Source organism: Trichosurus vulpecula, chromosome 1 (assembly GCF_011100635.1).
Source record: "Trichosurus vulpecula isolate mTriVul1 chromosome 1, mTriVul1.pri, whole genome shotgun sequence".
Lineage (NCBI taxonomy): Eukaryota > Metazoa > Chordata > Mammalia > Diprotodontia > Phalangeridae > Trichosurus > Trichosurus vulpecula.
Window position 1 is genome coordinate 4,635,809 of NC_050573.1, and position 23,940 is coordinate 4,659,748.

General features: G+C 40.1%; 1 protein-coding gene across 1 annotated transcript in view; it reads right to left on the reverse strand.

The window, feature by feature from the left end:
• Positions 1-6,388, reverse strand: part of LOC118854873 (vomeronasal type-2 receptor 26-like) — a 41,703-nt gene extending 35,315 nt beyond the window's left edge. The window contains exons 1-2 of the mRNA XM_036765072.1: positions 6,341-6,388; positions 575-756 (exon numbers count right to left, since the gene is read on the reverse strand). Coding sequence (XP_036620967.1) covers positions 575-756; positions 6,341-6,388 — 230 coding nt within the window. The remainder of the gene's footprint in view (positions 1-574; positions 757-6,340) is intronic.
• Positions 6,389-23,940: the final 17,552 nt, after the last annotated feature.

Genomic DNA, 23,940 nt, shown 5'->3' on the forward strand with positions numbered 1-23,940 from the left:
TACACAGACACAGAGACATACAGAAGAGGTCAAAATTTTTATCTTACAAGTCCTATTCTTCATCTCCCCAAACCACTGCTACAAATCCCTTGTCAGGCCTATGACTTGCAGGGTCCTCACAAAAAATTGGGCAGGGATATCATTGCAAGGAATGTGTGTGTGTTAGCATTTAAGTCTAAATCCAATTTCTCTAGTAAAGATATTCATTGTTTATACTTACTAGAGTTGTTCACAAGATGAGCAGAGCCAAGACAAAGCTCCACATCTCTCCACTGGCTCAAGATTAGTGAGAGAAGAGACTGACACAAAGACAGTTATGTAAATACAGACTCAGACAAAGAGACGGGAAGAGACAGGAAAAATCAGGAAGGGTGACAGAGAGAATCTTTTCATTCCTTATCTCTAAAAGAAAATCAGGAGGATGGAAACTGACCATGAGCAACAAATGGCACATAAGAGAGAGCAGAAGGGACCCTCAGATCAGCACTCAAGGGTGCACTTTCCTGCCTGCCTCTTCTATAAAAACCTCTATAATCCTAGGCCTGCTCAGAGGCACAGGGAGGCAGACACTTACTTATAATTCCAACAGTTCTTGTCAGGTTTGCTTCCAAAGAGTCCTGCTCCTGAAACACTGCTCACTTCAACTGAATACATGGGGAGAAAAGCCCCAATCACAAGATCCCCATTTCTGACAAGGCTTGGGCTCATTTTGGGGAAGCAGAGTGGCTCCTCTGTCCTATTCTCAGAGGTTGGAAGCTTCAGCAGCAGTGACAGGAGAAAGACAGAAAACCATAGAGAAATCTTTCTCCGAACAGAAAGCCACATATTCCTGAACATTAGATAAAGCCCCAAGCCTGGTAGGAGCCAAGAGGCTGTGAGAACTAGAGCAAAATCAAACATTCTAGGCTTGGACTGCTTAGAAAAAAATCCTCAAGCCGCAATGTTTTGTTTTGGGGGAAATGGAAAGAACTAGTCCTCACTCCACACCTGAGGAAACACAAAGGGACATTAGCTGTGCCCATGTCTAGGACAAGGACAGTTATGTAAGACCAAGGGGTTATCATAAGGCTTCTTGGCCCCTTAACATATATTCTGTCTCTCAAGGAACGTATGTTTAATCACTGACAGTGTCCACAGAGACATGAAACTCCATGAGGAATGCTGAGGATCATTCCTGCCTCAGGCATTCCCAGCTGTGTCCCTTCATCCAAGGCAAAAACACAAGTGGAAAAACATATTTGGAAATCTCTGTCCCTGTTATCAACAGAGTCTACTGCACAGGAACTCTCATGGAAAGGTTTGTGTCCCTGTGTGACCCAGAGGGCTGCAGAATCCTGGAGCTGGAAGATGTTGCTTCCAGGAAAGATTGTTGTGAGCATACAAGGTAGATTTTCAGAGAGGGAAGATGGGTTGAGAATCTAAAGGAACCACAATTAGGATCCATCTTGTGCTTTGGTGTACTCCCAAGTCCAGGCTCTGCCCATACTCAGGTTCATAGAATCACAGAACCTCAGAGAAAAAAATGGGATATCAGAGACAACTTGGCCAACAGGTGCCTGAAAAGAATCACCTTCTACGATTCCCACCTCTGCTGACCCCCATAACCGGATATTTTGCTATACTGACATGTCCTCTTTTTCTCCAAATGCTAGGATTATTGGATTTGGAACCAAAAAGATCTTTAAAGATAAATTTAACCCAAAATGTGCTTTTAGAAATAAGAAATCTAAAGAAACATTACTTGACCCAGGTCATGTTGTTAACAAACACCTCAATCCACTATTAACACTACCTAACACTTGTATTCTGCCTTAAAGTTTATAAACCATTTTACACATATTACAGCAAATTTTATTCTCACAACGTACTTTTGAGATGGGTACTATTATTATTGTCATTTTACTGATGATGAAAGAAGCTAGACAGAGTTTCAATGTTTTGCCAGGGGTCTCATAGCCTGTGAGGAAGGATTTGAAGGTCTTCCTGACTCTTTGGAGTCCGAAATGTAATCTGACATTATCCATTGCATTATTCCCTCCTCTAGAGAAAAGGAAAGGTATATTTCACCTCTCAAAATTATTCTGCTTTGGACCTATATCTATTTCTGTTTTCTGTAGAAGATGTGAAATTCAGGATTTAAAACTTAGAGCAAAATCAGTGGAAAAACTATTGTTGGCTTACAGACCAGGGAAATCTATGGGAAGAAAGAAGGCCTTAGACAGGGGGGTAATGAGTAAAGGGACCTTGAAAGCTCAGTGATCCAGGGCCAGGAGAGTGAAGAATGAACAGGTAGGCAAAAGGGGCAAGAAGAAGCAAACATACCCTCTCTAGTTGAAAGCTCAGGTCACATCATCATCAGAGCTCAACAAAATACAATGAAACACATGTACACACACACACACACACACACACACACACACACACACATACCTTTAATAGTCAGGTGGTACAATGGATAGAGCACTGAACCTGGAATCAGGAATATGTCAGTTTATATCCTACCTCAAAGACACTTGCTGTATGACTACAGACAAGTCAGTACATTTCTGTCTACCTCAGGTTCATCAAATAAAACATGGGGATATAAAGAGCACCTATCAGGGGGCAGATCCAAGATGGTGCTGGAAAGCAGGGACTTGCTTAAGCTCTCCTGCAAATCCCTCCAAACATCTGTAAAAATGGCTCTGAACAAATTCTAGAGCTGCAGAACCCACAAAATAGCAGAGGGAAACAGGTCTTCAGCCCAGGAGAGCCTGGATGGTCACTGGGAAGGGTCTGTTGCATGGTGCTGGGAGCAGATCGCAGCCCAGCATGGGCCGGGCCAAGACAGACTAGACCGGGAGTCAGCCAGCTGGAACAGGCCTTAGTGCCATAAATCATTGAGCTGTGGCAGTTACCAGACTTCTCAAATGCCAAAGAGCAGGTTAGTGGGACAGAGGGCACAGGGTAGGTTGAATATGAAGGGTTGATATGTAAAAAAAAATTAAATTAAAGGGTTAGAGAGGAATATATTGAGACAGGGGGAAAGGGAGCAATAGAATGGGGTGAACAATTCTTCATTTAAGAGCAATGTGTATATGTGTGAAGGGTGTGTGTATTGGCATTTTAGTGATCATTAAATTCTGTGTGAAATGTAAGATAATGTTCCAGCTCTGAGTTTATGGGATGGGGGAAGTTTTAAGCTCATGCTTTTCATTGAGTGAATGTATTTGGTACCCATTAAAGGTAACACAGCAGTGGGGGCTCATAACAGTATAGTCTGAACAGTGCAGGAACATACAGTACTTTCTAAAATTCAATTTTATTTTATTTCCAACTTAGAATTCTCTTCTTTACAATTCCCCTACTCTCCTCTCATTGAGAAAAGCGAAACAAAACTCACTCCATACATGGATAGCCAAGCAACACAAATTAGCACGTTGGCCATGTCAGACACAAACACATAAACTGGTGTACATACCTAGTATACATAATTATGCACCTGTATATACATATGCATGCATATGCTTGCACATACTCATGAGTATTTATGCACACCCACAAAAGCCAAAATCTTTAGTCTTAGTCCACCACTTCTCTGTCTGAAGGTTCATGATGTTCTGTCATGATGCCTCTGGAATTGTAGTTGGTCATCGTATTGTCCAATTTTCTGCTTTGCTACTAATCTTGGTTGCATTGGCTTTGTTTGTACAAAACTTTTCAATTTAATGTAATCAAAATTATTCATTTTGAATTTTCTAATGCTCTCTACATCTTGTTTAGTCATAAATTCTCCCCTTCTCCATAAATATGACAGATTAACTGTTCCTTGCTCTCCCAAATTAATTATAGTATCAACCTTTATATCTAAATTGTGAACCTATTTTGACTTTATTTTGGTATACAGTGTAAGATATCGGTCTATGCACAGTTTCTACCATACTATTTTCCAGTTTTCCCAGCATTTTTTTGTCAAATAATGAGTTCTTATCCCAGAAGCTGGATTCTTTGGGTTTATCAAACAGTAGATTACTATAGTCATTGACTACTGTGTCTTGTGTACCTAACCTATTCCATTGATCTACCACTCTTTTCCTTAACCACTCCCAAATAGTTCTGATGATTGCTGCTTTGTAATACAGTTTAAGATCTGGTATGGCTAGGCCACCTTCCCTAGCCTTTCTTTTCATTAATTCCCTTGATATTCTGGCCTTTTTGTTCTTCCAGATTAATTTTGTTACTATGTTTTCTAGTTCCACAGAGTTACTTTTTGGTAGGTTGATTGGCATGGTATTAATAAGTAATATAATTAAGATGGCAGCTGGAAAGCAGGGATTTCCCTAGGGCTCTTCCCAGGACCCTCCAAACACAGATAAAAATGTCTCTGAACAAATTCTAGAACTGTAAAACCCAAGAAATAGCAGAGGGAAGTAGAGTTCCACCCCAGGAAAGCCTGGATGGTCACTGGATAAGGTCTATCACTCACAGAGCTGGGAGTGGAGCGGAGCAGAGCCCAGCATGGGCTGCACCCGGACCAAGCAGACCATGAGCTGGGCAGAACAGCCATAGCACCCTGAATCAGTGAGCTGTGGCAGTTACCAGACTTCTCAACCCACAAATGCCAAGGACAACAAAGAAGGTTAGTGGGAAAAAACTGTGGGGACAGAGTGAATGGAGTTTGTGGTTCAGCCACTGCCCTAGGGGCAGCAGAGGTGGTGCACCAAAAGAACTACAACCGCAGTTGCTTCTGGCCCCAGTCCCACCTGGTGGGAGGAATTAAATGGCAGATCAGAGCGGGAGTGCAGAGCCTGCTTAAGATCTCAGTCCAGTCTGGGTTGGTGGTTCTTGGGGGAGGAGGAGTGCTGCTGTGGCAGAGATTGCTTTGAGAAATAGCTCTGAAAACAACAGTGCATCCCCTCAAGCTTAGAACAAAATACTCTCTACTATACAAGCAGTCATACCCTGACGAAAAACTCAAGGGTCAAGTAGTTGTCTGGGAACATGGCCAGGCAGTGAAAATGCTCACAGATTCAGACTCAGACTTTGGAATCTTTCTTTGGTGACAAAGAAGACCAAAACATACAGATAGAAGAAATCAACAAAGTCAAAGAGCCTACATCAAAAGCCTGCAACAAAAGCATGAACTGGTCTCAGGCCATGGAAGAGCTCAAAAAGGATTTGGAAAAGCAAGTTAGAGAAGTAGAGGAAAAATTGGGAAGAGTAATGAGAATGATGCAAGAAAACCATGAAAAACAAGTCAATGACTTGCTAAAGGAGAACCCCCCAAAATACTGAAGAAAACAACACCTTAAAAATAGACTAACGCAAATGGCAAAAGAGCTCCAAAAAGCCTACAAGGAGAAGAATTCCTTGAAAGGCAGAATTAGCCAAATGGAAAAGGAGGTCCAAAAGACCACTGAAGAAAATATTACCTTAAAAATTAGATTGGAGCAAGTGGAAGCTGGTGACTTTATGAGAAATCAAGATATTACAAAACAGAACCAAAGGAATGAAAAAATGGAAGGCAAAGTGAAATATTTCATTGGAAAAACCACTGACCTGGAAAATAGATCCAGGAGAGATAATTTAAAAATTATTGGACTACCTGAAAGCCATGATCAAAAAAAGAGCCTAGATGCCATCTTTCAAGAAATTATCAAGGAGAACTGCCCTGATATTCTAGAGCCAGAGGCTAAAATGGAAATTGAAAGAATCCACTGATCACCTCCTCAAAAAGATCCCCAAAAGAAAACTCCTAGGAATATTGTTGCCAAATTCTGGAGCTCCCAGATCAAGGAGAAAGTATTTCAAGCAGCCAGAAAGAAACAATTTGCGTATTGTGGAAACATAATCAGAATAATACAAGATCTAGCAGCTTCTACCCTAAGGGATCGAAAGGCTTGGAATATCATATTCTGGAAGTCAATGGATCTAGGATTAAAACCAAAAATCACCTAGCCAGCAAAACTGAGTATAGTGCTCTGTAACGGGGCGAGTTAGATCTGACCCCTGCCCTCCTTGGACCTCTGCATCCAGGGCCTGCCAAGGGAAACTCAGGGCCCTGCGATGTGAGAGGAACAGGAAGCGACCAGGAGGAAGGGTCTTGCCCTTGTTGCACATGGAACTTCCGGTTCTCTGCCCAGCTTGTCAGAGCATGTGGAACTTCTGGTTCTCTGCCCTGGCTTGCCAGAGCATGTGGAATTTCCAGCTCTATGTCTGGGCATGCTAAGACCACATGGAGCTTCTGGTTCTTTGCCTGGACTGCCTGACCGAAGGGAGCTTCAGGAGAGCGTGGGAAAGGTAGGGGAGGATAGTAGGCGGAATCGGGGCGGTCCTTAGTACCCAGGTGTCCAGATTTTACCTGTTTAACCATAAATTGCACCAACATAACTAAAGAATGTACCTGCATCACCAAAGATGTAAAAGTTTGCTGCTATCCTGAATAAATTGGAATTACTCACCACCTTCAGCTCCCGCCCCATTCATTGTCCTTGAGATCAGGCCCTTTGCTAGGCAAAGGCCTGGGTGTGGGGGATAACAGACCCCCACAAGTCGGTTGTTGAGGCGGAGGACCTCAACAATGCTCCAAGGCAAAATATGGATTTTCAACAAAATAGATGACTTTCAAGTTTTCTCAGTGAAAATACAAGAGCTGAATAGAAAATGTGACTTTCAAACACAATAATCAAGAGAAGCATGAAAAGGTAAACCAGAAAGAGAAATCATAAGAGACTTACTAAAGTTGAACTGTTTTGTTTACATTCCTACAGGGAAAGTTAATGTGTATCATTCATGAGCCCTCAGTATTAGGGTAGCTGAAGGGAAATATATATATACACATACACACACACACAGGCACAGGGTGAGTTGAATATGAAGGGATGATATCTAAAAAAAAAAATCAAATTAAAGGATAAGAGAGGAACGTATTGAGAGAGGGATAAAGGGAGAGATTAGAATGGGGTAAATTATTTCTTATTAAAGCGGCAAGAAACAGCAGTTCTGTTGGGAGGGAAGATGGGGTCAGTGAGGAGGAATGAGTGAATTTTGCTCTCATCAGATTTAACCTGAGGAGGGAATAACATACACACTCAATTGGGTATCTTACCCCACAGGAAAGAAGGAGGAAGGAGATAGAAAAGGGGCTATGATAGAAGGGAAGGCAGATAGGGGGAGGAGGTAATCAAAAGCAAACACTTTTGAAAAGGGACAGGGTCAAGGGAGGAAACTGGATAAATGGGGATAGGATAGTAAGTAGCAAAATATCATTAGTCTTTCACAACATGAGTATTGTGGAAGGGTTTTGAATAATGATTCACATGTGGCCTGTGTTGAATTGCTTGCCTTCTTAGGGAGGGTAGGTGGGGAGGGAAAAGTGGAGAGAATTTGGAACTCAAAGTTTTAAAAGAAGATGCTAAAAAAAAGTTTTTGCATGCAACTAAGAAATAAGATATACAAGCAATGGGGCATAAACATCTATTTCGCCCTACAAGAAAGTAAGGGAAAAGGGGATGGACAGAATGGAGGGTTGACTAGGGAATGGGGCACTCAGAATATATGCCATCTTGTAGTGGGGGTGACGGTAGAAGTGGGGAGAAAATTTGTAATTCAAACTCTTGTGAAAGTTAATGCTGACAACCAAAATATTAAATAAATAAATAATGATTTAAACCAAAAAAACATAAAGCAGGAAAAAAAGTAATATAATTTAGGTAAAATTGTCATTGTTTTATTATATTAACTTGGCCTAAACATGAGCAACTGATGATTTTCCAATTATTTAGGTCTGACTTTAATTGTGTGAAAATTGTTTTGTAATTTTGTTCATATAAGTCCTGGGTTTATTTTGGCAGGTAGAGCCCCTAATATTTGATAGTTGTCTATATTAACTTTAAATGGAATTCCTTTTTCTGTCCCTTGCTGGTGGGCTTTGTAGTGATATACAGAAATGCTGAGGATTGGTGTTGGTTTATTTTATGTTCTGAAACTTTGCTAAAGTATTTATTATTTCAAGTCGTTTTTGTTTTGCTTGAGTCTCTTGGATTTTCTAAGTATATCATCATATCATCTGTAAAGAGTAATAACTTAGATTTTCTTTGCCTATTCTAATTCTTTCAATTTCTTTTTCTTCTCTTATTACTAATACTAACATTTCTTTCTTTATTTATTTTCTTTTTCTCTCTCTGCATTTATATGCTCCATACACATATATATTCACATATACATAAATATACATACAAGGCAGCTAGGTGGCACAGTGGATAGAGCATGGTCCTGGAGTCAGGACAACCCGAGTTCAAATCCAACCTCAGATGCTTACTAGCTCTGTGACCCTGGGCAAGTCACTTAATCCTGTTTTCTTTTTTGTTGTTGTTGTTATTTAAATAATCTATTTCTTTTTAAAAATTTTTTTAAATTTAAATTTATTTATTTAACATATTTAGTTTTCAGCATTGATTTTCTCAAGAGTTTGAATTATAAATTTTCTCCCCATTTCTACCCTCCCCCCCACTCCAAGATGGCATATATTCTGGTTGCCCTGGGTCCCCAGTCAGCCCTCCCCTCTATCATCCTACTCCCCTCCCATCCTCTTTTCCCTTCCTTTCTTGTAGGGCAAGATCAATTTCTATGCCCCATTGCCTGTGTATCTTATTTTCTAGTTGCATGCAAAAACTTTTCTTTTTTGTTTTTGAACATCTGTTTTTAAAACTTTGACCTCCAAATTCTCTCCCCTCTTCCCTTCCCACCCACCTTCCCTAAGAAGTCAAGCAATTCAACATAGGCCACATGTGTATCATTATGTATAACCCTTCCACAATACTCATGTTGTGAAAGACTAACTAATTAAAAACCTAGAGACAGTCCAGAGAACAACCATGATGATGAAGGCTATTTAGACTATGAAGTCTAACGATAATTTTTTTTATAGAACCTTCACATGTTTAGTCTAAAAAAAGGGGCAGCTAGGTGGCGCAGTGAGTAGAACAGCAGCCCTGGAGTCAGGACAACCTGAGTTCAAATGGGGCCTCAGACACTTGACACACTTACTAGCTGTGTGACCTTGGGCAAGTCACTTAAACCCAATTGCCTTGCCTTCCCCCCTCTACAAATGAAAAACAAATTAAAAAAAAGATTTAAGGGCAGTATAATTATATTTTCCAGGACTCAAGTGGTATTGATATGGAACCAGAATTGTGTTTTTTGGATTTATTGTGAGGGGCAGGATAACTGGGAACAACAGAGAAAACATATGGTGAGTGAGAGTGAGATTTGAAGTACAGAAAATATTGCTAAAAATGAGAGCACTCCAAAAATGGAATGTGCTGCACTGTGAGTTATTGAGTGTCCCACATAACCTCTGCCCCGACTCCCACACCAGAGGGCTTGGATCATTGCCTTCTGTGAACCCTTGTCAAAGTTCTTTCAGAAAGGATCTATGTCCAAATAGGTGATTGACTAGTTGGGGTCTGAGGTCATTCCCCAGTTAGGGATTTTGTTAAAGAAGGCTAGACTACATAGGCAGGCTCTCAAAAATCACATAGACAACATCTAGTTTTAGGGAAATTTTATCTGCTATGGGTGAAGCATCCAGCTGTCTTCTTCTTTCAGTGATTCTCCCTATTTCATCAGAAGCATTCCATGGATGGTAAATACTAGATCATACATTCCATTATAAATGGTATTACTCAGGGTAGACAGGACAAAGTCAAAAATATAGGCTGATTCTCCCCAAAGCTATTCAGTGAAGACTGCTTTCTACAGCTTATAAGGTTCATACAGATATATAAATGCTAAATCACAGAATAAATTAAGGCTGTCTTGAGGAGTGTCAGTAGCCTCCCATGCCAGAAGGATGTCATCTCCAAACACTTAAGCTAGGTGCCCCCACACACAGCTCTGACTCCTCCCATACAGCCATTGTGGAGTAAGAGTCTCCAAACATATTCTCCAGCCACTCGGGAGAGCAGGGATGCAAATAAGAAAATTGCTCTGAATTCCTTGTAAGGGGAGGGCCTGGATAAACCCTGTCAAGGCAAGGCCAGGCACTGAGGCCCTACGTGTATGCCTGTGTAGGGGTTAAAAGCCAAGAAAGGAGAGAGGCCATTCTCCTGGAGTGCCTTCTTCTCTCTTCTTCCTCATTTCTTTTATTTTATTTAATTTATTTAGTTGTCAGCATTGATTTTCAAAAGACTTTAATTATGAATTTTCTTCCCATTTCACCTTCCCGCCCACTCCAAGATGCTGTATATTCTGGTTGCCCCGTTCCCCAGTCAGCCCTTCCTTCTGCCACCCCACTTCTCTCCCATCCCCCTTTCCCTTCTCTTGTAGGGCAAGATAAATTTCTATGCCCCATTGCCTGTGTATCTTATTTCCTAGTTGCATGCAAAACCCTTTTTTTTAAAATTAAAATTTATTTAACATATTTAGTTGTCAGCATTGATTTTCACAAGAGTTTGAATTACAAATTTTCTCCCCATTTCTACCCTCCCCCCCACTCCAAAATGGCATATATTCTGGTTGCCCTGTTCCCCAGTCAGCTCTCCCCTCTATTATCTCACTTCCCTCCCATCCCCTTTTCCCTTCCTTTCTTGTAGGGCAAGATAAATTTCTACGCCCCATTGCCTGTGTATCTTATTTTCTAGTTGCATGCAAAAACTTTTCTTTTTGAACATCTGTTTTTAAAACTTTGAGTTCCAAATTCTCTCCCCTCTTCCTTTCTCACCCACCCTCCCTAAGTAGTCAAGCAATTTAACATAGGCCACATGTGTAACATTATGTATAACCCTTCCACAATACTCATGTTGTGAAAGACTAACTGTATTTTGCTCCTTCCCAACCCATCCCCCTTTATTGAATTTTCTCCCTTGACCCTGTCCCCTTTCGAAAGTGTTTGTTCTGGATTACCTCCACCCCCATCAGCCCTCCCCTCCATCATCCTCCCCCTTTTTATCTTCCTCCCTCTTCTTTCCTGTGGGGTAAGATACCCAATTGGGTATGTATAGTATTCCCTCCTCAGGCCAAATCTGATGGGAGCAAGGTTCACTCATTCCCCCCTCACCTGCCCTCTCCCCTCCTCCCACAGAACTGCTTCCTCTTGCCACCTTTATTCGAGATAATCCACCCCATTCTATCTCTCCCTATCTCCCTCTCTCAGTATGTTCCTTTCTCATCCCTTAATTTGATTTTATTTCTTTTAGATATCTTCCCTTCATCTTCAACTCACCCTGTGTCTGCTCTCTCTCTTTTTATATATATATATATATATGTATATATACTCATAGATATATACATACATACATACACATTCACTTATATATATATACATAAACATATATATATGCATATTCCCTTCAGCTACCCTAATACTGAGGTCTCATAAATCATACACATCATCTTTCCATGTAGGAATGTAAACAAAACAGTTCAACTTTAGTAAGTCCCTTGCAATTTCTGTTTCTTGATTACCTTTTCATGTTCCTCTTGATTCTTGTGTTTGAAAGTCAAATTTTCTATTCAGCTCTGGTCTTTTCACTGAGAAAGCTTGAAAGTCCTCTATTTTATTGAAAATCCATATTTTGCCTTGGAGCATGATATTCAGTTTTGCTGGGTAGGTGATTCTTGGTTTTAATCCTAGCTCCATTGACCTCTGGAATATCGTATTCCAAGCCCTTCGATCTCTTAATGTAGAAACTGCCAGATCTAGGATTATTCTGATTGGGTTTCCACAATACTCAAATTGTTTCTTTCTGGCTGCTTGCAGTATTTTCTCCTTGATCTGGGAGCTCTGGAATTTAGCAACAATATTCCTGGGAGATTTATTTTGGGGATATATTTGAGGAGGTGATCGATGGATTCTTTCAATTTCTATTTTGCCCTGTGGCTCTAGAATATCAGGGCAGTTCTCCTTGATAATTTCCTGAAAGATGGTATCTAGGCTTTTTTGATCATGGCTTTCAGGTAGTCCAATAATTTTTAAATTATCTCTCCTGGATCTATTTTCCAGTTCAGTGGTTTTTCCAATGAGATATTTGACATTGTCTTCCATTTTTTCATTCCTTTGGTTCTGTTGTATAATATCTTGATTTCTCATCAAGTCACTAGCTTCCACTTACTCCAGTCTAATTTTTAAGGTAGTATTTTCTTCATTGGTCTTTTGGACCTCCTTTTCCATTTGGCTAATTCTGCCTTTTGAGGCATTCTTCTCCTCATTGGCTTTTTGGAGCTCTTTTGCCATTTGAGTTAGTCTATTTTTAAGGTGTTGTTTTCTTCAGTGTATTTTTCAGTATTTTTTGGGTCTCCTTTAGCAAGTCAATGACTTGTTTTTCATGGTTTTCTCACATCCTTCTCATTTCTCTTCCCAATTTTTCCTCTACTTCTCTAAATTGCTTTTCCAAATCCTTTTTGAGCTCTTCCATGGCCTGGGACCAGTTCATGTTTTTCTTGGAGGTTTCTGTTGTAGGCTCTTTGACTTTGTTGACTTCTTCTGTCTGTATGTTTTGGTCTTCTTTGTCACCAAAGAAAGAATACAAAGTCTGAGACTGAATCTGGGTGCGTTTTTGCTGCCTGGGCATATTCCCAACCAACTAACTTGACCCTTGAGTTTTTCAGTGGGGTATGACTGCTTGTAGACTAAAGAGTTCTGTGTTCCACGTTTGGGGGGATGTGCCAGCTCTGTCACACCAGCACTCCTCCTTCCCCAAGAACCTCCAACACGGACTGGACTTCGATCTTCAGCAGGCTCTTCACTCCTGCTCTGATCAGCCACTTAATTCCTCCCACCAGGTGGGCCTGGGGCTGGAAGCCACTGCAGCTGTAGTTCTGTAGCTGCCCCACATCCGCTACCCCCAGGGTGGTGGCTGAACCGGGAACCCTATCCTCCTGCCCCCAGCAGCTTTTCCCACTAACCTTCTCTGTTGTCTTTGGTGTTTGTGGGTTGAGAAGTCTGCTGTAGCTCACTGATTCAGGGCTCTAGGGAATGCTCTGCCCTGCTCCTGGTCTGGTTGTTCTGCGCTGCCCATACTGGGCTCTGCTCTGCTCCTCTCTGCTCCACTCCCAGCTCCATGCAGGATAGACCTTACCCAGAGACCATCCAGGCTATCCTGGGCTAGAGCCCTGCTTCCCTCCACTATTTTGTGGGTTCTGCAGTTCTTCTCTGTTGTCTTTCGTGTTTGTGGTTTGAGAAGTCTGGCAACTGCCACAGCTCACTGATTCAGGGCAGTAGGGCCTGTCCCACCCGTCTTCTGGTCTGGTTGGTCCACTTGGGCAACGCTGGGCTCTGCTCTGCTCCACTCCCAGCTCCGTGCACGAAAGAGCTCACCCAGCAACCATCCAAGCTGTCCTGGGCTGGAGCCCTGCTTTCCTCTGCTATTTTGTGAGTTCTGCAGTTCTAGAATTGGTTCAGAGCCATTTTTTATACATTTTTGGAGGGACTTGGTGGGGATCTCAATCAAGGCCCTGCTTTCCAGCTGCCATCTTGGCTCTGCCCCCTGGGTTAGTCATTTTTTTTAAAAATTATTTATTTATTTTTAGTTTACCACACACGGTTCTACATAATTTTGAGTTCCAGATTTTCTCCCCTTCCTCCCCCCTCCCTCCCCAAGACGGCCTGGAATCTCATATAACTACGATGTATAACTTCGCATTGACTTAATTTATACACTAGTCAAGTTGTGGAGAAGAATTATGACCAATGGAATGAATCATGAGAAAGAAGAGACATAACCAAAAAAAACCAAACAAACAAACAAAAAAAAACAAACAAAAACAAAAGAGAAGCAAAAAAGGCGAGCATGTAGTGCGCCTCAATCTGTATTCAAACTTCACAGTTCTTTCTCTGGATGAAGATAGCATTCTCCATCGTGAGTCCCCTGGAGTTGTCCTTGCACCTTAAGCTGCTGAGAAGAGCGAAGCATGTCAGGGTTGGTCCTCACAGAGTCCATATATCTGTGGTTGTGTACAATGTTCTCCGGCTCTGCTCCACTCACTCAGCATTATGTCGTGTAGGTTTTTCCAGGTTGTTACGAAGTCCGTATCATCCCCATTTCTTATGGCACAATAGCATTCCATTACCTTCATATACCACAGCTTGTTCAGCCATTCCCCAATTGATGGGCATCCCTTTGATTTCCAATTCTTGGCTACCACAAAAAGAGCCGCTATAAATATCCTTGTACATATGGGTCCTTTTCCCGCTTGTGTGATTTCTTTGGGATACAACCCTAGAAGTGGTAATGCTGGGTCAAAGGGTATGAACATTTTTATAGCCCTTTGGGCATAGTTCCAAATTGCTCTCCAAAATGGCTGGATCAGCTCACAACTCCATCAGCAATGTAACAATGTTCCAATTTCCCCACATCCTTTCCAGCATTTATCATTTTCCTGTTTTGTTATTTTAGCCAATCTGACAGGAGGGATGTGGTATCTAAGAGTTGTTTTGATTTGCATTTCTCTAATCAGTAGTGATCCAGAGCATTTTTTCATATGCCTATAGATAGCTTTAATTTCTTCCTCTGAAAACTGCCTGTTCATATCCTTTGACCATTTCTCAATTGGGGAATAGCTTGTGTTCCTATATATTTGGCTCAGCTCCCTGTATATTTTAGAAATGAGGCCTTTATCAGAGATACTAGTTGCAAAGATTTTCTCCCAATTTTCTGCTTCTCTCCTAATTTTTGTTGAATTGGCTTTTTTTGTACAAAAACATTTCAATTTGACATAATCAAAATTATCCATTTTGCATTTTGTAATGTTCTCTACCTCTTGTGGGGTCATGAATTCTTAAATCTGATAAATAGACTATTCCTTGCTCTCCCAAATTACTTATAGTATCAGCCTTTACTCCTAAATCATGAACCCATTTTGACCTTATTTTGGTATATGGTGTAAGATATTGGTCTATGCCCAGTTTCTGCCCTACCATTTTCCAATTTTCCCATCAGTTTTTGTGAAATAATGAATTATTAGCCCAGAAGCTGGCCTCTTTGGGTTTATCAAAGAGTAGATTGCTAAACTTGTTGATTTCTCCTACTTGTGTACCTATCCTGTTCTACTGATCCACACCCCTGTTTCTTAACCAGTACCAGGCAATTTTGATGACTGTTGCTCTGTAGTACAATTCAATATCTGGTATTGCTAGGCCACCTTCTCTAGCATTTCTTTTCATTAATACTCTAGATATTCTAGACCTCTTGTTTTTCCAGATGAATTTTGTTATTATTTTGTCCAGCTCAGTAAAATAAGTTTTTGGTAGTTCGATTGGTATGGCACTGAATAGATAGATTAATTTAGGTAAAATTGTCATTTTTATTATATTAGCTCAGCCTAACCATGAGCAACTGATATTTTTCCATTTATTTAGATCTGATTTTATTCGCATGAAAAGTGTGTCATAGTTATGTTCATATAGGCACTGGGTTTGTCTTGGAAAATAGACTCCCAAATATTTTATAGTGTCTACAGTAACTTTAAATGGAATTTCTCTTTCTATCTCTTGCTGTTGGGCTTTGTCAGTAATGTATAGGAATGCTGAGGATTTATGTGGGTTTATTTTATATCCTGCAACTTTGCTAAAGTTGTTTATTATTTCAAATAGTTTTTTACTTGATTCTCTAGGATTCTCTAAATAAATCATCATATCATCTGCAAAAAGTGATAATTTATTTTCTTCTTTTCCTATTCTAATTCCTTCAATTTCTTTTTCTTCTCTTATTGCTACAGCTAATGTTTCTAGTACCAAATTGAATAATAGGGGTGATAATGGACATCCTTGTTTCACCCCTGATCTTATTGGGAATGCATCTAGCTTATCCCCGTTACAAATAATGCTTGTTGATGGTTTTAGGTAGATGCTATTTATAATTTTAAGGAAGGTTCCACTTATTCCTATGCTTTCTAGAGTTTTTAATAGGAATGGGTGTTGTACTTTGTCAAAGGCTTTTTCTGTGTCTATTGAGATGATCATATGGTTTCTGCTGATTTTGTTGTTGATATGGTCAATTATGCTAATAGTTTTCCTAATATTGAACCAGCCTTGCATTCCTGGAATAAATCCTACCTGGTCATAGTGTATTATTCTTGTGATGAGTTGCTGCAATCTTTTTGCTAATATTTTATTTAAAATTTTTGCATCAATATTCATTAGAGAAATTGGTCTATAATTTTCTTTCTCTGTTTTAACTCCACCTGGTTTGGGTATTAGTACCATATTTGTGTCATAAAAAGAATTTGGTAGGACTCCTTCTTCACCTATTTTCCCAAATAGTCTACGAAGTATTGGAATTAGTTGTTCTTTAAATGTTTGATAGAATTCACATGTAAAACCATCTGGCCCTGGAGATTTTTTCCTAGGGAGTTCATTGATGGCATGCTCAATTTCTTTTTCTGAGATGGGGTTATTAAGAAATTTCACTTCCTTTTCTGTTAGCCTGGGCAGTTTATGTTTTTGTAGATATTCATCCATATCTCTAAGGTTGTCAAATTTATGGGCATACAGTTAGGCAAAATAATTCCCAATTATTGTTTTGATTTCCTCTTCATTAGAGGTGACCTCACCCTTTTCATTTTTGATACTGGCAATTTGATTTTCTTCTTTCTTTCTTTTAATCAAATTGGCCAAAGGTTTATGAATTTTATTGGTTTTTTCATAAAACCAGCTCTTTGTTTTATTTATTTATTTATTTGTTTATTTATTTATTTTTTATAAATTTCTTTATTTATTTTTAGTTTACCACGCACGGTTCTACATAGTTTTGAGTTCCAGTTTTTCTCCCCTCCCCCCCCCCTTCCTCCCCAAGACAGCATGAAGTCTCATATAACTGTCATGTATAACTTCGCATTGAATTAATTTATGCACTAGTCAAGTCGTGGAGAAGAATTTTGACCAATGGAATGAATCATGAGAAAGAAGAAACAGAACCAAAAAAAAAACCCCAAAAACAAAACAAAAGAGAAGCAGAAAAGGCGAGCATTTAGTGCGCCTCGATCTATATTCAAACTTCGCAGTTCTTTGTCTCGATGAAGATAGCATTCTCCATCGTGAGTCCCCTGGAGTTGTCCTTGCCCCTTAGGTTGCTGAGAAAAGCGCAGTTTGTCAGGGTTGGTCCTCACGGAATCCATATATCTGTGGCTGTGCACAACGTTCTCCTGGCTCTGCTCTGCTCACTCAGCATTATGTCATGTAGGTTTTTCCAGGTTGTTATGAAGTCTGCATCATCCCCATTTCTTATGGCACAATAGTATTCCATTACGTTCATGTACCACAGTTTGTTCAGCCATTCCCCAATTGATGGGCATCCCTTTGATTTCCAATTCTTGGCTACCACAAAGAGAGCCGCTATAAATATTCTTGTACATATGGGTCCTTTTCCCGCTTGCGTGATTTCTTTGGGATACAACCCTAGAAGTGGTATTACTGGGTCAAAGGGTATGAACATTTCTATAGCCCTTTGGGCATAGTTCCAAACCGCCCTCCAAAATGGCTGGATCAGCTCACAACTCCACCAGCAATGTAACAATGTTCCAATTTCCCCACATCCTTTCCAGCATTTATCATTCTCCTGATTTGTTATTTTAGCCAATCTGACAGGAGAGATGTGGTATCTAAGAGTTGTTTTGATTTGCATTTCTCTAATCAGCAGCGATCCAGAGCATTTTTCCATATGCCTGTGGATAGCTTTAATTTCTTCCTCTGAAAACTGCCTGTTCATATCCTTTGACCATTTCTCAATTGGGGAATGGCTTGTATTCCTATATATTTGGCTCAGCTCCCTGTATATTTTAGAGATGAGGCCTTTATCAGAGATACTAGTTGCAAAGATTTTCTCCCAATTTTCTGCTTCCCTCCTAATTCTTGTTGCATTGGCTTTTTCTGTACAAAAACATTTCAATTTGACATAATCAAAATTATCCATTTTGCATTTTGTAATGCTCTCTATCTCTTGTTGGGTCATGAATTCTTTACTTTTCCACAAATCTGATAAGTAAACTATTCCTTGCTTTCCCAAATTACTTAGAGTATCAACTTTTACTCCTAAATCATGAACCCATTTTGACTTTATTTTGGTATATGGTGTAAGATATTGGTCTATGCCCAGTTTTTGCCCTACCATTTTCCAATTTTCCCAACAGTTTTTGTGAAATAGTGAATTATTAGCCCAGAAACTGGCCTCTTTGGGTTTATCAAAGAGTAGATTGCTAAACTTGTTGATTTCACCTATTTGTGTACCTATCCTATTCCACTGATCCACACCCCTGTTTCTTAACCAGTACCAGGCAGTTTTGATGACTGCTGCTGTGCAGTACAGTTTAATATCTGGTGTGGCTAAGCCACCATCTCTAGCATGTCTTTTCATTGATATCCTAGATACTCTAGACCTCTTGTTTTTCCAAATGAATTTTGTTATTATTATTTTGTCCAGCTCAGTAAAAAAATTTTTTGGTAGTTCGATTGATATGGCCCTTTGTTTTATTTATTAATTCAATAGTTTTCTTGGTTTCAATTTTATTAATCTCTCCTTTGATTTTTAGTATTTCTTATTTGGTATTTAATTGGGGGTTTTCAATTTGCTCTTTTTCTAGATTTTTCAGCTGTATGCCCAGATCATTGATCTCCTTTTTCCCTATTTTATTCATGTAGGCATTTAGGGATATAAAACTTCCCCTAAGAACTGCTTTTGCTGCATCCCATAAGTTTGGGTATGTTGTTTCATTATTGTCATTCTCTTGAATGAAGTTATTAATTGTTTCTCTGATTTGTTCTTTGGCCCACTCATTCTTTAGAATTAAATTATTTAGTTTCCAATTAGTTTTTAGCTTATTTTTCCATGGCTCTTAATTGAAAATGATTCTTATTGCATCATGATCTGAAAAGGATGCTTCGACTACTTCTGCCCTTCTGCACTGGATTGTGAGGTTTTTATGCCCTAGTACATGGTCAATTTTTGAGTATGTGCCATGTACTTTTGAGAAGAAAGTATATTACTTTTTATCCTCATTCAGTTTTCTCCAGAGGTCTATCACATGTGCCTTTTCTAAAATTCTGTTTACCTCCTTAACTTTTTTTCTTATTTCTTTTGAGGTTAGATTTATCAAGTTCAGAAAGGGGGAGGTTGAGGTCTCCCAATATTATAGTTTTGCTGTCTATTTCTTCCTGTAACTCCCTTAACCTCTCCTCTAAGAATGTGTATGCCTTACCACTTGGTGCATATATGTTAAACAATGATATTGCTTCATTGTTTATGGTGCCTTTTAGCAGGATATAATGTCCTTCCTTATCTCTTTTAATTAAATCTATCTTTACTTTTGCTTTGTCTGAGATTAGGATTGCTACACCTGCTTTTTTTACTTTATCTGACGCCCAATATATTTTACTGCAGCCCTTTACCTTTACCCTATGTGTATCCCCCTGTTTCAAATGCGTTTCTTGTAAACAGCATATTGTAGGATTATGGTTTTTAATCCATTCTGCTATCTGCTTCTGTTTTATGAGAATGTTCATCCCCTGCACGTTCAGAGTTATGATTTCTATCTGTGTGTTTTTCTCCATCTTAATTCCCTCTGTTTATGCTTTTATTTCTCCCTTTCCCCTTCTCCTCCTCGACAAAGTTTTGCTTTTGACCGCCACCTTCCTCAGTTTACCCTCCCTCTTTATTCCCCTCCCTTATCTTACCGTTTCCCACTTGCTACTTCTCCTCTCCCTTCTGACCACCCCCCTCCCTTTTTCCCCCCTTCCCCTCCTACTTCCCGTAGGACAAGTTAGATTTCTAAGCTTTTCAGGGTACGTTATTCCCTTCTTGAACTAGATCAGATGACAGTAAAGCTCAAATACTGTTCTTCTCCCTCCCTTCTTGCCCTCTACTATAATATGTTTTTGTGCCACTTCATTTGGTGTAATTTACCCTTTTCTACTACTTCCTTACTGCTTCTCTCATAGCCCTCCCTTTATATCTCTTACTTATATTTTATATCTTTACATAAGTTATTTTATACAGGCATTCACAACCTATGTATATCCCTTTCAATTGTCATAATAGCTGTACCATTCTCAAGACTGACATATATGTATATATACATAAAACATACCTAAGATGATATAATCCCACATAAAGATGTAAACAACCTGCCCTTATTGGTTAATAAGGTTTGTGGGGTTTTTCCCCCTGGTTACCTTTTTATGTCTCTCTTGAGTTTTGTATTTGGAGATCAAATTTTCCATTGAGTTCTGGCCTTTTCGTCAGGAAGGTCTGGAATTCCCTTATTTCATTGAATGTCCATCACCTTGCCTGAAAAATTATGCTTAGTTTTGCTGGGTAGTTGATCCTTGGTTGTAGTCCCTGCTCCTTTGCCCTTCGGAATATCATATTCCAATTTCTCCCGTCTTTTAATGTGGAAGCTGAGAGATCCTGCGTGATCCTGATTGTAGTTCCACGATATTTGAATTGCTTCTTTTTGGCTGCTTGCAGTATTTTCTCTTTGAGTTTATAGTTCTGAAATTTGGCTATAATATTTCTTGGTGTTTTCAGTTTGGGATCTCTTTCAGGGGGTGATCGGTGAATTCTTTCAATGACTATTTTGCCCTCTGGTTCTAGGACCTCTGGGCAGTTGTCTTTGATAATTTCTTTGAAGATACTGTCAAGGCTCTTTTTTTCATCGTGGATTTCCGGTAGAACAATAACTCTTAAATTGTCTCTCCTGGATCTATTTTCCAGGTCAGTTGTTTTGCCAATCAGATATTTCACATTATTTTCTATTTTTTCATTCTTTACATTTTGTTTTACTACTTCTTGGTGCCTCATAGATTCATTAGCTTCCACTTGCTCAACTCTAATTTTTAATGAGTTAGTGTTTTCATTTTGCTTTTGAGTCTCCTTTTCCAATTGGTTGATTTTGCCTCTCAGGGTGTGATTTTCTCTCTCTAGATTCTGCATCTCCATAGCCATTTTGCCAATCTTATTCTTTAGGGACTTTTCCATTTTTTCCATGTTTTCTTTTACCTCCCTAATTTGGTTTTTAAAATCCTCCTTTAGCTCTTCCAGCAGTGCTTTTTGGGCTGGAGACCAGTTCATATTACCTTTTGAGGTATCCGATGTATCTACAGTGTCATTGCTGTTCTCTTCTATGTTGGTATTTTGATCCTGCCTGTCTCCATAAAAAGAATCTATTGTCCTTGGTTTTTTTGTGTTCTTCTTCATGTTGGTTTGCCTTTTGCTGGCTTTACAATGAATTTCTATCTGTGGGCCTGAGGGATTTCTGTCCCAGCTTTCTTATTCTGGGGGTTGTGAGTCTAGAATTATAACCTTCAGTTTCCTGAGGTGTGGGGGAGGTGTCTGGCTCTCTGACTTCTCACTCCCTATGGGTGCTCTCCAGCACTTGCTTATCAGCAATGGTCTCAGCTGTTTGTTGTTTGAGCTGATGTCTGGCACTTCCTCTGGGGGAGCAAGATTATGTCTGGGCTCCTGGCGTTGACCCCTGCCGACTCTGCCCCTCTGGGACTGATGAACTTCTACTATTTGACCACTGAAGCCCCACTACTTTCTGCTCAGTTCCAGCGTTCTTTTTTTTTTCCCTGAGGAATTCTCTGGGTGGGGAGTGGAGGGATTAGAGCTGTTTACCTGGCCATTATGTCTCCCGGAAGTTCAAGAATCCAAGTTTCCGGGCTGCAAGCCTCAGGAGTTGTTTTTTCACGGCTGGTGGCGTTGCGCTGCCTCTCATCGCTCCCACAGACTGCCGTCCTGTGTTGGGAGGCCTGGGGATCTCCGCCGGTTTCGGGCGCCCAGCTTTCTCCCAGCCCGTCTCCCACGTGGATTTCCTGGGCCAGCCGCTTCCGCCTTGGTCTGGAGAAGCTCCGCAAGCCGAGCACTCTCCAAGCCTACAGGTTCGTTCCTCCGGCCTTTCAGACTCTCCCGGCTCGGAAATTTGCCGCAGGCAGACTGCTCGCGGTTTCTGACTCAAATCTGCTCAAATTCACTTTTTTATAGGAATCTGACAGACCTTGTGAGAGAGCTCCAGTAAGACACTGCCTTCATGTGGCCATCTTGGCTCCGCCCCCCTAGTCATTTTTGAAGTGATATTTTCTTCGCTATTTTTTGGGTCACCTTTAACAAGCTATTGACTAATTTTTCTTGATTTTCCTGCGTTACTGTCGTATCTCTTCCCAATTTTTGCTCTTCTTTTCCTACTTGAATTCCAAAATCCTTTTTGGAGCTTTTCCAGGGCATGAGACCAATTGATATTTTCCTTGGAGGCTTTGGATGTAGGAGTTTTGACTTTGTTGTCTTCTGGTTGTATGCTTTGATTTTCCTTGTCGCCATAGTAAGATTCCATAGACTGAGTTTTTTCTCACTGTTTGATAATTTTCCCAGCCTATTACTTGACTTTTTACCCTTTGTTAAGGGAGAACTCTGCTTCCAGTGCAGAAGGAATACTTTCCTAAGTTAAGGAGCTTTGTGCAGCTGTTTTCAGAGATATTTCTAGGGATGTGTGAGTCTTTAATTCTTTCAAGGTGGTATGATCTAAGGAGAAGAGCATATTTCTTTTCTGCCCTGTGCTCCAGTCTGTGTGTAACCACAAGCACTCTTTTCTGCCCTGGAACTGTGAGGAGGGTTCCCTCTGTGTTGCTGCCACAAGTTCAGCTTTTCGAGTGCTCCTCCTTGCCCCAGGAATGCCACTCAGGACTGTGACTCAGATCCGAGTATGGGCGAAGCTACAGTCCTGCTTCAGTGCCCAAAAAGAGACCCCTTTTATTTCTTTCTTATCAGTTTTCTTTCTTTCTTATCCCCTTACTGTCTGTGGGCTGAGCTGTAACTGCCACCACCACCACTGGACAGTGCTCCTCTCTCAGCCTGGTGCACCAGACTTTCCTGTAGGCCATATAGGTTGCCTTAGGCTAGAAATTTGTGTCACTCTGTGTTGTTCTAGGTTCAGCTGCAGTAGAATTTTTAGTCATTTTTACAGTTATTTGGTGGGTTTGGGGGAGAGTTCTGGCAAGTCCCTGACTTTACTCTGCCATCTTGGCTCCAGCCCTACAATGGTTCCTTTACACACATATTTCCACTTGTACATTGTGTAGAGACAGGGAAATTCAGGGTTTAAAACTTATAGGAAAACTCAGTGAAAAGCTATTATTGGCTTACAGACAAGGTAAATTAATGTGAAGTAAGAGGACCTTGGACAAAGGTTTAATGATTAAGGTGACCTTGAAAGCTTGATGGCCCAGGGCCAGGGGAGTGAAAACTGAAGTTACAGACAAAAAATAGCCATCAGAAGAAAGTATGTCCAACAAGAGATAGAGAACATTATGAAATACAAAATGGACAATTTTGATTACATTAAATTAAAAAGGTTTTAGATGAACAAAGCCAATGTAACCAACAGAAAGCTTAGAAGCAATTTTTACAGACAGTTTCTTTGACAAAGGACCCATTTCTAAAATAAAAATAGAACTGAGTAAGATTTATAAGAATAAAAGTCATTCACCACATGAGAAATGGTCAAAGCTTATGAATAGGTACTTTTCAGATGAAGAAATAAAGTTATCTATAGCTATACAGAAATGCTCTAAATCACTATAGATTAGAGAAATGCAAATTAAGAGAACTCTGAGTTATCACATCATACCTATCAGATTTGCTAGCATGACAAAGAAAAGGAAAATCATGAATGTTGGAGAAGATGTAGGAAAATTGGAATACTAATGTGATGTTGGGGAAGTTGTCAACTGATCCAACCATTTTGAAGAGCAATTTGGAACTGTGTTCAAAGGGCTATAAGACAGTTCATACCTTTTGAAATAGCAATACCACTTCTAGGTCTGCATCCCAAAGAGATAATATTTGGAAAAGGACCCACATATACAAAAATATTTATAGCCCCTCATCAGAGGTGATGGTATGGAATTGTGAAATCCTAGATAGCAGGCAAGAGGCAGACTGACTCAGGGCATGCACCATATTGGCATGCTTATCC